Source organism: Oculina patagonica, chromosome 4, assembly GCF_052425735.1.
Source record: "Oculina patagonica isolate OP01 chromosome 4, crgOcupat, whole genome shotgun sequence".
In the NCBI taxonomy this organism is placed as follows: Eukaryota; Metazoa; Cnidaria; class Anthozoa; order Scleractinia; family Oculinidae; genus Oculina; species Oculina patagonica.
In genome coordinates this window covers 6,533,378-6,545,478 of record NC_135761.1, presented here as the reverse complement: position 1 = coordinate 6,545,478, position 12,101 = coordinate 6,533,378, and the positions used below count along the sequence as shown (strand labels likewise).

General features: G+C 40.5%; 1 protein-coding gene across 7 annotated transcripts in view; it reads right to left on the bottom strand.

Annotated features, from left to right (window-relative positions):
* Positions 1-2,172: 2,172 nt before the first annotated feature.
* Positions 2,173-12,101, bottom strand: part of LOC144649250 (uncharacterized) — a 28,554-nt gene continuing 18,625 nt past the window's right edge. For 6 of the 7 annotated variants that reach the window (XM_078508711.1, XM_078508713.1, XM_078508712.1 and 3 more), the window contains exons 3-5: positions 10,346-10,574; positions 7,324-7,518; positions 2,173-3,684 (exon numbers count right to left, since the gene is read on the bottom strand). In XM_078508711.1, coding sequence (XP_078364837.1) covers positions 3,512-3,684; positions 7,324-7,518; positions 10,346-10,574 — 597 coding nt within the window. In that variant the 3' untranslated portion in view covers positions 2,173-3,511. The remainder of the gene's footprint in view (positions 3,685-7,323; positions 7,519-10,345; positions 10,575-12,101) is intronic. The other variant, XM_078508715.1, reaches the window with a different exon arrangement.

Below are 12,101 nucleotides of genomic sequence, written 5' to 3'. Positions count from 1 at the left end.
TGTATGGGGGGGGGGGGGGGGGGGGCATGCATTTCCCCAAATTGCCGACAAACTGCTCGTGCTATAAAAAATGATATCGACAGAAGTTCATAACCTAGAAGTCTAATCTAGGATTAGGGCGCGGGCTGTCTTTCGCGAGTGGACTATTTATAGAACAAACCTTGCGCGCGTTTTCTAAACAATAAAATCAACCCATAGGACGATGTTTTCCCTGCCTGATGAAAATTTTTCATGTCTTTTGCTAATTTCCTGCATCAAAAACGTAACCCCTTAAACTCTATTTTCGCTGCCTAAGACAACAGGCTAAGACAAACTTTTATATCTCTCCCTAGCCCCCACAATAAAAATTAACATCCAGCACAGCCTAACCCAATATTTTCACCACTTAAAACAGGTTGACCAGGTTATGTTTCATCTACCCAGGACAAGCTAACTTATTATTCTCATGACGTTTTCTACCCCACACAACAATTTAAATTAACCTCTAAGGCTTTGTTACTTTTCCTAACCCCCGATCCCCCGACACCAAAAGTTAACCGCTAAGGCTATGTTTAATACCTTTGCAAATATGATCAAGCAGGCTAATTTGACGGCGCAGCTTCTCAGATCAAGAAATGACTACGACAGTGTATCTGGGAAATCGTTTGATTATCACCGAAGCAACTGCCATTTTTGTAGTCGTTAGCTGAAAGTAAATCACTGCGCTATGTATTCGCTAGCATTCCACTTTAAAGTTGTTGGGATGACGTCATTGCAGGCAACCGCGTCAATTTTCTCCCTGCTCAAACCGTCGTATACTAATTAAATACTGAAAGTTTAGGTCCAAAAGCGTTGTTAAACTCGATTGTTAAACGCTAATATACGCACACTACGACTTGGCTCTGCTTGGCTTTGCTCGGCCGAGGCCAGCCTCACACGCATGCGCACAGCGTATTACCCGTGCAGGACCCGTGCAATGTGGCAGTCATGGACAGTCGTGATATCGTCCTCGTTGAAACTCACTGGCATGGTATAAGGGTATAGCTAGACAAAGGGCCTCTAGCCCTGCGGCTGTGTGCTTATAGTAAACGCCCTTTCGCCTTGCATGCAGAATTGTTTGGCCTTATATATTCCACTGGATAAAATCTCCTTCCTCTTTCCACAGTACAATTTTCTTAAGAAACCCCCTGAAACAACTTTAGCTATAAGGTTGGTATTAATCTCGTTCCCACATCTCGCAGGTTAGGTTGGTATTTTAAAGGTTCGTAATTCAAACCGAACTATTCTGCAAAGTATGTTATGAAGTTTGTTCTTTTCTTTTACTTTTTTCTTCTCTACCAAACGTATCAGTTTTTCCAAACCGGACCAAATCGTCAGGGTCGTTTACCTATCATTAAAGTTAACCAAAACTACCAGCTGAAATTTCGGTTGGAGAGCACATGAAACTTCGGTCGGAAATTGTAGCCGTTTTCAGAAAGTCATTTCATCCTAGTTGGGTCGAACAGGGTTTTTTTTTTTGCATTTATCCTATTTCCAGTTCCGTACCAAGGGAAAGCAGTTTTTCAATGAAAAGCAGTATCCATAAATCAGTTAATTAAGGAATGGCAAGTGACATCTCTTTCGGTTTGTTTTGCTGAGTTTGAAAGAAACCGTGCCATCATTCAACACTAACCATATTCAGACAGATTGTAAGCACCCAGTGCGATGCTAGAGAGCGATGAACGAGTATTATAATAAAGCATGGCCGGGGCTAGTTGTAAGCTATCATTTCTCCAATCTAGCTCAACACAAAACTTTTTCTTACTATGGAGACAACGAAGACTCGTTTTTCCCTCATATGATGAAACCTCTTATTTACGCAATCACCTGCTTTAAGTCAGGGGAAATGCGAATGCAAATGTTTGTTTATACTGGTCATGCAGATAACTGCGAGATAGAAAGAAAAGAATAATTTAATTAAAGCTAAGAATTGCCTAGAACAAACTTAATGTAAGAGTGGGCGTTGTCGTTGAAGGGGACTGTATTCGCAGGCTGTTGGAGAACGTGAAGGTGGCAGTACCGAACGCGTTCACGTGTATGCATTCTAAATGTTTCCATGCATTTGGTTTCAGAATAAACTTCTACATTTTCGTTCGCTCGTGCGCCGTACAAGATGCTAATCATGTAAAGCGCAGAAGAATGACATTTGAAAAATTATGCTCAACTGAAATTTTTTTTATTCAAGATAAGCATTTTTCGAACAATCTAAAAGCAGTAAAACTGGCCTTTATATATTACCAGAAGAAGGTTACAATTTTTTTATATAACCGCTTAACATTATACAAATACAATTAAAATTTGTCCTTATGTATCAACATTCTTAAGTCTTTTAAGCCTTTCAGTACACGTACACGTACTCATTAACTACATTCTTAAGTTTTTTAAGACTCAGGCTATCAGTATATTTAGCCTTTTAGTACACCACATACTCTATAACTACGTGCATAACCAAGAACTCTCCAACCCTTTTGGTGCCGAGATGGAAATATCAATTCTCCTAACTAATAGACATAAGTTTTCTTGTAAAGTTGGTTATGAGAATTTGCTGGTCTATCAAGACTCTGCTCTTCCTTATTTGGCTATTCTCATCACTGTTTGTTTGACAATGTGTTGATTCTCGGTAAGGAGAAATAAGATATTGATCTCACTGGGCACTAAAAGGGTTGAAACGTTAAAGATACATTCTTGAAACTTACAAGGAGAAGTATAGCTCTCCGGTCCAAAGCACATCTCATAGTATGTTATTTCCTTACAGGTATGAATAAAACAACTACTTCAATCCTGTTTCCTACAAAAAGCCTCCAAATAACTGACAGTAAAATCAAACACAACGTTACTGACTTTTACCGCTATGTAGATTAAACGATCCTTTAATGGACTACTTTGACTAATTATTGCAACGTTTAAAACGAAACTCAAATGTCAAGTTTTAAAATCTCACTAACAAAAAACCCCGTTATACTTAATTACTTACTTTCATTCTACAAAAGTAATACATGTACTTATTTGTGATATGTTGAAAAACGGCATAATTCTTTTTTTTTTCTTTTTTTGCAAAAGCACATATTTGTATTTCGCGCCCATAAGGTATGAAACATGGGCAGTACACCACAAAAGACTTACTTACTACCCACTGACTACACCTACTGAACTTCTTGTTTAGTTCTGGATATTGAAAGTTGGCTAAACGCATAACGAAAACAACAAGTTTTTTCTACAAAATCATCGTACATACACTAACAAGCTACCTTCGGCAAACCGTTGCTTCCTAATTACCTATCGAACAGTAATTATAAACGATTTTATTTGTTAATAAAGGGGATAAGAATATTCTTGAAAAAAAAAAAGCACAATAAACTTCCTAAATAAGAGCTTCGAAGTATTATGCCGAAGAAGCCTTGTCAGTCCACTTCATTATTTGGGACTGTGTAAGTTTTAGAGGGATTTAGAGCATTTAAAGATGCAGAAGCTTACGGCACACAGTCATTTGTCCTTATTTCCTTAAAATGTATTTAAACCTGTCACTTATGCATTGGCTTTCATTAATTAGATCTTTGTAACTACGATAAACCAACAACAATTCGTTGCAAAATTGTCTCTTGGCAGCCCATCTTCTGAACACCAAGCAGAGACCGGTAACAGAGACTGCAGCCCCCACGAGAAGGGCTATGATAAAAAGCGAAAAAGTGTAAGTTAGATTGCAGCCCAGTAATCACAGCACCAAAAATTCAGTTTAACGATTAAAAAAAACGCGTTTTGGGGGGGAAATTTGGGAGTGAAAGGGTTAAGGTATGGAAAGGTCACGCTTACAAAAAACATAAACAATTGCTTATTAAAATTAATGTGACTTTCCTGAGTCATTTTTAAATATACCATTTCAAAAACGTTTTACTCAAGCTTCTTAAACTGGCTTACGTGACTGTACTCTTTTTGCTTATAACTGACTTAAGCTGGTATATCTGGTATATCTAGGTATAGAGTTAAAGTCTTAAAATTGCAGTTTCTGTGTATTGCAAATCCTACCTGTTTATTTCAAATTAACTTAACGTTTACTACTTATTTATACAAATGGCAATTTTGAAGCTCATTACAAACAGGAAATTGCAGTAATATGCATATGTCCCCCGTATGACCAATCTATAACTTAATATATGTAAACTTGAAAACGTCTGATTTCGCTAGAATTCATTAAAGTTCCATTCTCATAGTGATATAAATCATGCATTTTTTAAAAGTTGCCCTAAAGAAAACTTGGCAGACACCGAATTTTCTCGATTAACGACGGGGAAGTTCTTGTAAACTCGAGCAGCTTCTTACTTTATTTGAACTTAGACATAAGAAAAACGAAAACAACGTTTATTCTAGCCAATAATTATAACCGAAAATAATACGCTGTGGAGAATTTGGTACTCAGTAGAGTGCAAAAGTACGTCATGGCGACTTTTTAAGTTAGTCTGTTCTCTTAATTATAACTAGTCCAGTCCCTGAACTCTCTCTTCCGCGCGCTCTTTACAGGGGCTGAACCCAGGCGCGCGAGGAGAGATACATCGACGAAGCGATACATCGACGATGTGGTAGGAGTCGCGTGTTGTGACCGTGTGGAATACATTGCATTTGTATCTAACTTTCATCCCGCTCTGCAATTCACACATACCATCTCCGAAACCGAGTTACCTTTCCTGGATATCAAATTGCGCATTTCTGGTGACCGTCTCTCAACCTCCATTCACTACAAAGCCACTGATACCCACAGCTATCTTCATCATGACTCATCACATCCCCGCCACTGCAAAGAAAGCCTCCCGCACAGCCAGTTTTTACGCCTACGACGCCTCTGTTCCGACAACGCCGACTTTCTCAACCAAGCCCATGAGATGGCTTCTTTCTTTGAAAGGCGTGGCTACAATCCACAAACCCTCCAACAAGACCTGGAGAAGATAAAAGATCTATCCCAGACCGACGCCCTCCGAAAGAACATCTCAACAGAGGAAAAGGTGAACAGGATTCCTTTGGTTCTCACATACCACCCTCTTAACAACAAAATCAAGCAAATCCTGCTAGACACCTTCAAGGTAGTCACTGAAGATCCCGCGACTACTCACATTTTCCCTCAGCCGCCGATGGTCGCGTTTCGCCGAGATAGAAACTTGCGTTCAACGCTGGTACATACAGCCTCCAAGCAAGCTACCGCACGCTCAGGGTCTTACCCTTGTGGAAACTCCCGCTGTCGTACTTGTGACCACATCTCGAGTAACACCAACATTCAGGGCCCAAAGGATTCTATTAACATTCGGGATTTGTTCACGTGTTCGTCCTCAGGACTCATTTACTGCATCTCCTGTCGCCGCTGCTCTGCCATTTACATCGGCGAAATCGGGCGCACTCTAAGGGAACGTTTTGGGGAACATCTAAGAAGCATTACCAAGAGTGCGCCTGGCCTCGCCGTCGCAGGGCATTTCAGCTCAAACGGACACAGCTCAGCGGACGCACAAGTCCGCGGCGTCAAGCTCTGCGGCGGTAACAAGCAAAGAAAGCGGCAGGAGATGCGCTAATTTTTCCAACTTGGCACCTGCCATCCGCGCGGCCTCAACTTAGAATTCCGTTTCTATTGAGGTTCTCGCGCGCGCGCGTGCTAGAGACATGACTTTAAATACATACTCTCGTGGCGTATTTTTAACGGTCGTTTTATTCACGACCAATTCACCACTGATGAAGGGCTAAGCCCGAAACGTTTGGTTTATAATGAACTTTTTGGCACTTACAATACCCTTTTTTTTCGCGCGAGGATTGAGTCCAGGATAACTTGCATGCGCATGCGCCAGTTTTTCCTCCAAAATTGGGGGAAAACCATATTTGGCAGCACTTTTGAAAACGCGCGCGCACAGATGACGAGTTCAACTACGCCACCGTGTACTAAAGCTGGATCACCGGAATAACTTTAAAAAGCCTAGTTTTCCAGTCAGTGTCTACTAAAAGCTAACGGCCAAAACACAAATCACTATCCGTCAACTATTCGTAATTTTGTAGCTGTTTATTGAAATGGTTTTGGATTCAATTGTCTGCAGTTTTTTTTCTTGCATTTATTCGCGCGCTTGGTCGCGTAGTTGAATTCGTCATTTGAGCGAGCATTTTTAACCAAGCGCGCGCGTCCCAAGCAAGTGGCGCCACGTTCCTCGCTTCTGATTGGTTCTTTCTGAGCATGCGCATGCAAGTTATCCTGGACTCTCTCTTTGCGCGCCAGGATTCGACCCCTATAAAGGGCGCGCGGAATACAGAGTTCAGGGACTGGACTAAATTATAACATACTCAGGCGTTTCGCATTTGTTTGAGCTTGAGGTTTTATGCGGGCGTGGCGTTTATCGAGAAAATACTAGGCTTTTATAGATTGTGCTCCTAAAAGTGGCATATTATGCTACTAGCAGTGCTCAAAATTTTGCCAAATTATGCAAAAATTATGCCAGAATTCCCACATTATGCTTCTGATTTCCGAAATTATGCTCACAAAATGACGTAGATTCTATACATAGAGGTGCGCAATAACGACACCAAATTATGATGTTTTTTAAATAAACTGTTGTTGTAAATTTATTTGTGTTTATGGCAGTTTATCACGGCCGTCAGCTGTCCAAATTAGCTGCTCGCATCTCTAAACCGTTTGTAAAATGCCTCCAACGACTTAACAATCACAATTGTATAGCTAAAACACGCATTGCAAGAACAAACTACCTAAATTTCATTTATTTCTGTAGAAAGTACACCATATTTACTACATTTTATGAATTTATGCTCCAAAAAGTGCTAAAAATTGCTAATTATGCCGTGGCAGTGCTCGTTTCACAAATTATGCTTTTTAGCTCCAATTATGCCAAAAATTATGCTAGCACAATCTATAAAAGCCTAGAAAATACCATGAGCTTAGCGAGATGCGGACTCCGTATATATTCAAATAGTCCGGGTTCGAGCCCCGAACGAAAGGGCTTATTTTCTGAATTTTACAGTAAATCAATATCAATATTTCCTGTTCGACGGAAAGTTAATTTAAAGTTAACGAGTAATGTAATCAACTTTCAGTATATATGATAACCTTTATTTATTCGGTGTAGCTAGAGAAGAACGCTTGTCATTTTTTGACAGTAAATGAGTCCTACCCTTCCCAATCTGATTCAGTAAATTATACTTGCTTCAAATTATTGACTTTGTTCTGTTGTACTTTACACTTTGTTGTTGATTTTCGCTGTTTAGCTTGTAGGCTTTTTAATGCAGCATCTAGCTTCATGGTTTCGGCTTTAAATTTTTTAAACTTACAAGTAAGCTGATCTACACTGTAAAATCCATATGCCGAACCTCCGAGAATGCCGCCTCCACCTGCTGCAGCACCCATCAACGCGCCGAGTCCGGCGCCGCTGTCCGCTGCCACTGCAGCTGCACCGGCTTCCGTGGCCAACGTTGCAGCTCCAGTAACTCCACTGACAATACCAGCTACTCCAGCGACAGCACCCGCTGGAAATTAAAACAGTGCAAAATAGTGTTTTTTAAAAGGAGAAATCAGGACGGGGTTATATTAAGAATACAAATTAGCGTTTTGATTGGATTGAAAACTGATCGATTCACCTAACCGTGGTTTTGAAATCAAGTTTACGCCAGTTTATAGGGAAATTTTGTTTATTTCATTGACGGGAGGCTCCATCAATAAAAGGACAGGTCATTTTCACTTTTAAACGGGAATTGCCGGATTTGCCGCAGTAACTTGTGCTTTAACAGACGCAGTCGACTATAAACTTGTTAACAACTCTGTTGTAAACTAGTTCAAACAGGTGATGATTCATTTGGGAGGTTATAAATGTGTTATCTGTAACGCGAGACTGCAGTGCATGTAAGTATGTACGAGCAGAACAATGATAAGCTCCGAAATGAATCAACACATGATCTGAATTGGGTGGCAACAAGGGTGTAAACACATTCGATGGCGGCAGTGTAAGGCGTCCACAAAGTGCTCCGACAAAAGTGATGCCGGTAGAATTGAAATTTCATGTCCTCGAAAAGAAAGTTGACCAATAACATCGTTGTCTGACAGCGCAGCCTAGCCGGAGGAAAGGAGATCCAGTTGCGAAAACAGTATAAGCGAGGCAAGAATCGAAATGAACGCCGAAGGTCCTGAGACGCTCTCGGCAGTCGAAACACTCACAAAGGAAATGGACACCGTCCTTACAAAGCTTCATAAGCTCGATTAATTATATCGCATGGCGGATCTAGGGGGAGGGTGCAGGGAGTGCGCACACTCCCCCCCCCTCCCCCCAAGGTGACCTGCGGCTTTCTTATACAACTGGTATTATGCAAAAAAGTCAGTTATGCCATTCCTTACTGGTGCACCCCCTCCTAAGAAAAATCCTGGATCCGCTCCTGCATGTATCGAAAGTATACTCGTTAACATATTCAAAGGTGTGTCTATCATAGAAAATACTGTCGCCAACGTTTTTGTTAAAAGGTTAAAAAAACAACAACAACAAAGCGGTGAAGAAACTTGAAGAAAGCGTCGATTTTAATAATGCAGAAATTGCTAACAGCAGCAGATGACAGAAGATGATCTCGGTAAAGCACTGCTTTATCAAGGACACTATACAGTAAAATGGAAAACCTAATTTTTATTGGCATCTAAGAACAAAACACAATGGAACAAGACAAAAAGCGGAGAATACGAAGGAGATTATGTTAAAAGTTCGTGGAAAAAAATTCAGATCCACAACTCACGCGACAAAATTGGATATTTTAGAATTCATCGAACGTGCTCATCGTCAAAACGACACTTCTCTGATGCAGGGATCGTTGTCAAACGTGATAGAGCATCTGCAATATTATCTCTTGATGCAACACAGCACACCTTATAATTATAATGCTGCAGTCTCAACACCCAGCGCTCGGTACGTGCCGATGGTTTAAATCTTCTGGAGTAGATCACCTTCTGTCACTAAATCAGATCTGCAATCCGTAGTAGTATAAGCTGAACCGCTCAGATGCCCACACTAGTGCCAACGCCTCCTTTTCCGTCTGACTGTACCTCCTCTCTACGCTGCTAAGGCTCCTGCTGGCGTAAAAAACAGCTCAACCCTTACCATTCTTCTCCTGGACTAACACCGCTCCTAGGTCCACAGGACTCCCCTCAGCCATCACGCTCGTGTGTGCATCTTTGTCGAAACAGGCTAGAACAGGTGCACTTGCTAACTGCTGTTTCAGTTTCTGAAACGACGTTTCCTGCTCACTGCCCCATACAAAGGGTATTCCCTGCCTGGCGATCACTCGAAGAGGCTCTGCAATGGTCGCAAAATTGAGAATAAAACATGCACTGAAGCCAACCATCCTTAGGAAGCTTCTAACCTCTGTTGGTGTGGTTGGGCGGCTCGACTCAAACACAGAACTCTCTTTCTCTTCTGTTGGATGTACTTCGATACTAGGAGTCCCATGAAGATTATCTTGTCCATTCGGAAATGACATTTCTCTGTGTTCAGGGTGAGGTTCTTCTCTTCCGATCTCTGCATCAATATATGGAGATTCCTGTCATGCTCCTCATCGTTCTTGTCATGTACTATCAAGTCATACGCAATATTCTGAACTCCGCCAATATCTGATATCACTTGCGTGACTATCTACTTGTACTTCTCGGGTGCGAAACTCTCTTGTACACGAATAATCCATCATGTGTGGCGAATGTGGTTATGTCTCTGAAGATCTCATCTAACTTGATCTGGTGGAATCCGAGACGGAGGTCCAATTTTGAATACACTGCACTGCCGTTGAAGCTCCTCAACACTTCATCCACAGTCGGCATGGGTATCCTTTCGCGAATAATAACCGCATTTGCCTTTCTCATGTCCACACACAACCTTTGATGCCTTTGGCGCTATCACCACCGGACTAATCCACGACATCGGTTTATCTACCTGCTCCACAATATCCTTAGCCATGAGGTCGTCTACCTTCGCAGTTACTTTCTCTCACAGTGCAAATGGAACACGCCTTGGCTTCTGTGCTTTCGGTGTCACCTCTGACTCATCTACCATTAACTTTTGACCAATGAGCGCGAGAGAATTCTCTTATAGTTATTGTCATAAACGAACTCTCAGATATTAGAATTTATAGAGTTAATAAGGCATATGAGGCAGAAGTGTCGATCAATCAAAGTAAATTGTAAATTTGATGTAAATTGTAAAAGTCAACTACGTTTTAAATTTAAAACAAAAAAAAAAGACAAAAAGAACATCACAACCGCGTGCTACAGGGTATAGAAAGTCAACTTGGGGACGCTATTGAAGAGGCGCTAAAATGTGCTCACCTCCGACACCTGCAGCCATGGTTACGCATACACCTTTAATTACAGCGGCCTTAGTCTCGCTGTTGTCATAAGCGGCTATCTCCAAGTTTAGTTCTTTCATCGCTTTCTCTGCCTGCTTCTGATAGTCTGTACATATCTCTAAACCACCGTCGAATTCCAACTTTTTCATTTCCAAGTCCATCCTTTCCATCTCAGAGATTCTGTATTGATTTCTGCAACATCCTCGTATCTGTGAAAACGTTACACCAATGTGTCAAAAAGCAATAAATCAAATTCAAAGTTTCTTTATGTCTATAATAAGAAAACAGTTAACAAAATAACGTTTTTGTTTTACGTGAAAAATTAAGATGTATATATAAAAGGTTTATGTTGTAGTAATAAAAGAAATATATATTGGTTATGCACATGCATTTCGTGAAATATCCCACTAGTGACTTGATTTTTCAGTATTCACGTTATGCCCTGGGAAAACTGTATAACTATTTTACCCTCCCTCGTGCATAACAGGTGCCAAATGGACACCTCACTAAAATGTAAGATTAAGAAAGATTAAAGGGGCTATGTTACGCAATTTTAGGCATTTTCGGCACTGGCCAACTGGTCATAGAATTACCTGAAATATCACAATAACGGCTTAAAACTGTAGAACAACTCAAAAGAAATACAGAAAGGCCAAAAAGGGGCATGGTAGGCAAAATTCGTGAAGATTAAAAAGGATTGCGTTCGGGTAAACTTGAAAAACGTCCGCCCGACTTTTTTCAAGTTTATCTCAATTTGTATGAAAGTGTCATTTACAATGCTCCTTGTTTGTTATGTGGCCGTGATTGTGCCAATAAAATACTTTTTTGCTCTGCAATTTGAAGTTTAGAGATTTTAAGTAACGAAAATAAATAAAATTACCTAAAATACCGTGACATAGCCCCCTTAAGCCAAGCCTAAGGGTGGAGCTGCACATACAATTTAACAATTATTTGACGAAGGCGAAGTGATTATTTAACAATTATTCTATGAGCCCGCGTTGGATACGAGGTGGTAAATAGCCAACGAGACGCGAAGCGCCGAGTTGGCTTTAACGACTCGTATCCAACAAGAACAGGTGAATGGAATTATTGTTTTATTAAATTCTTTTTTAAGTTTAAATCGACTGGACATTTCATTTTGATGCAAACGAAGTGATAGTATGAGGCGCAGGAAAATTTGTGGCGCGGTGTTCACTTCTTGAGTTGAATGAAACACACGAGGAAAGCGAGCCAGAGAGTTTTCTTCCCAAGATTTTCCTCGGATTATTTCCTCTAAAGTCGTCTATATATGCTGGAAATTGTGGTAACAGTTAAGATTTACGGGATGATCCGAAGCAAAAGCTGAAAACTACACGTCTTGTGTAAGTCGAACGAAGCAAGTGTTTACTTTGTACTTGTAATTTACGGCTCCACGGCTGTCATCAAGACTGCTATTATTTGAAGCGAAATTGAGCTCAAAGTGGAACAGGTTTATTGAAGTATAAAAGGACAAGACCAAGATTAACAGGTAACAAACTTTACAGAAGTGCTGAGCCTAATTTTATGAATGAAACTTTGTCAGTTTGCAGTTCTTTCGTAAATTATTTGCTGCTTTTCTACTTTATTCACTCGCTCTTGTTGTGCGTTTACAAGTATTATTAATTAAACTTTTTGCATCAATCCTTTTGTTTTGCGTAGTTAATTTTACTATGGCATTTCTGTGGTTTTCCTAGGCACCGCTGATTATTTCTTTTTCA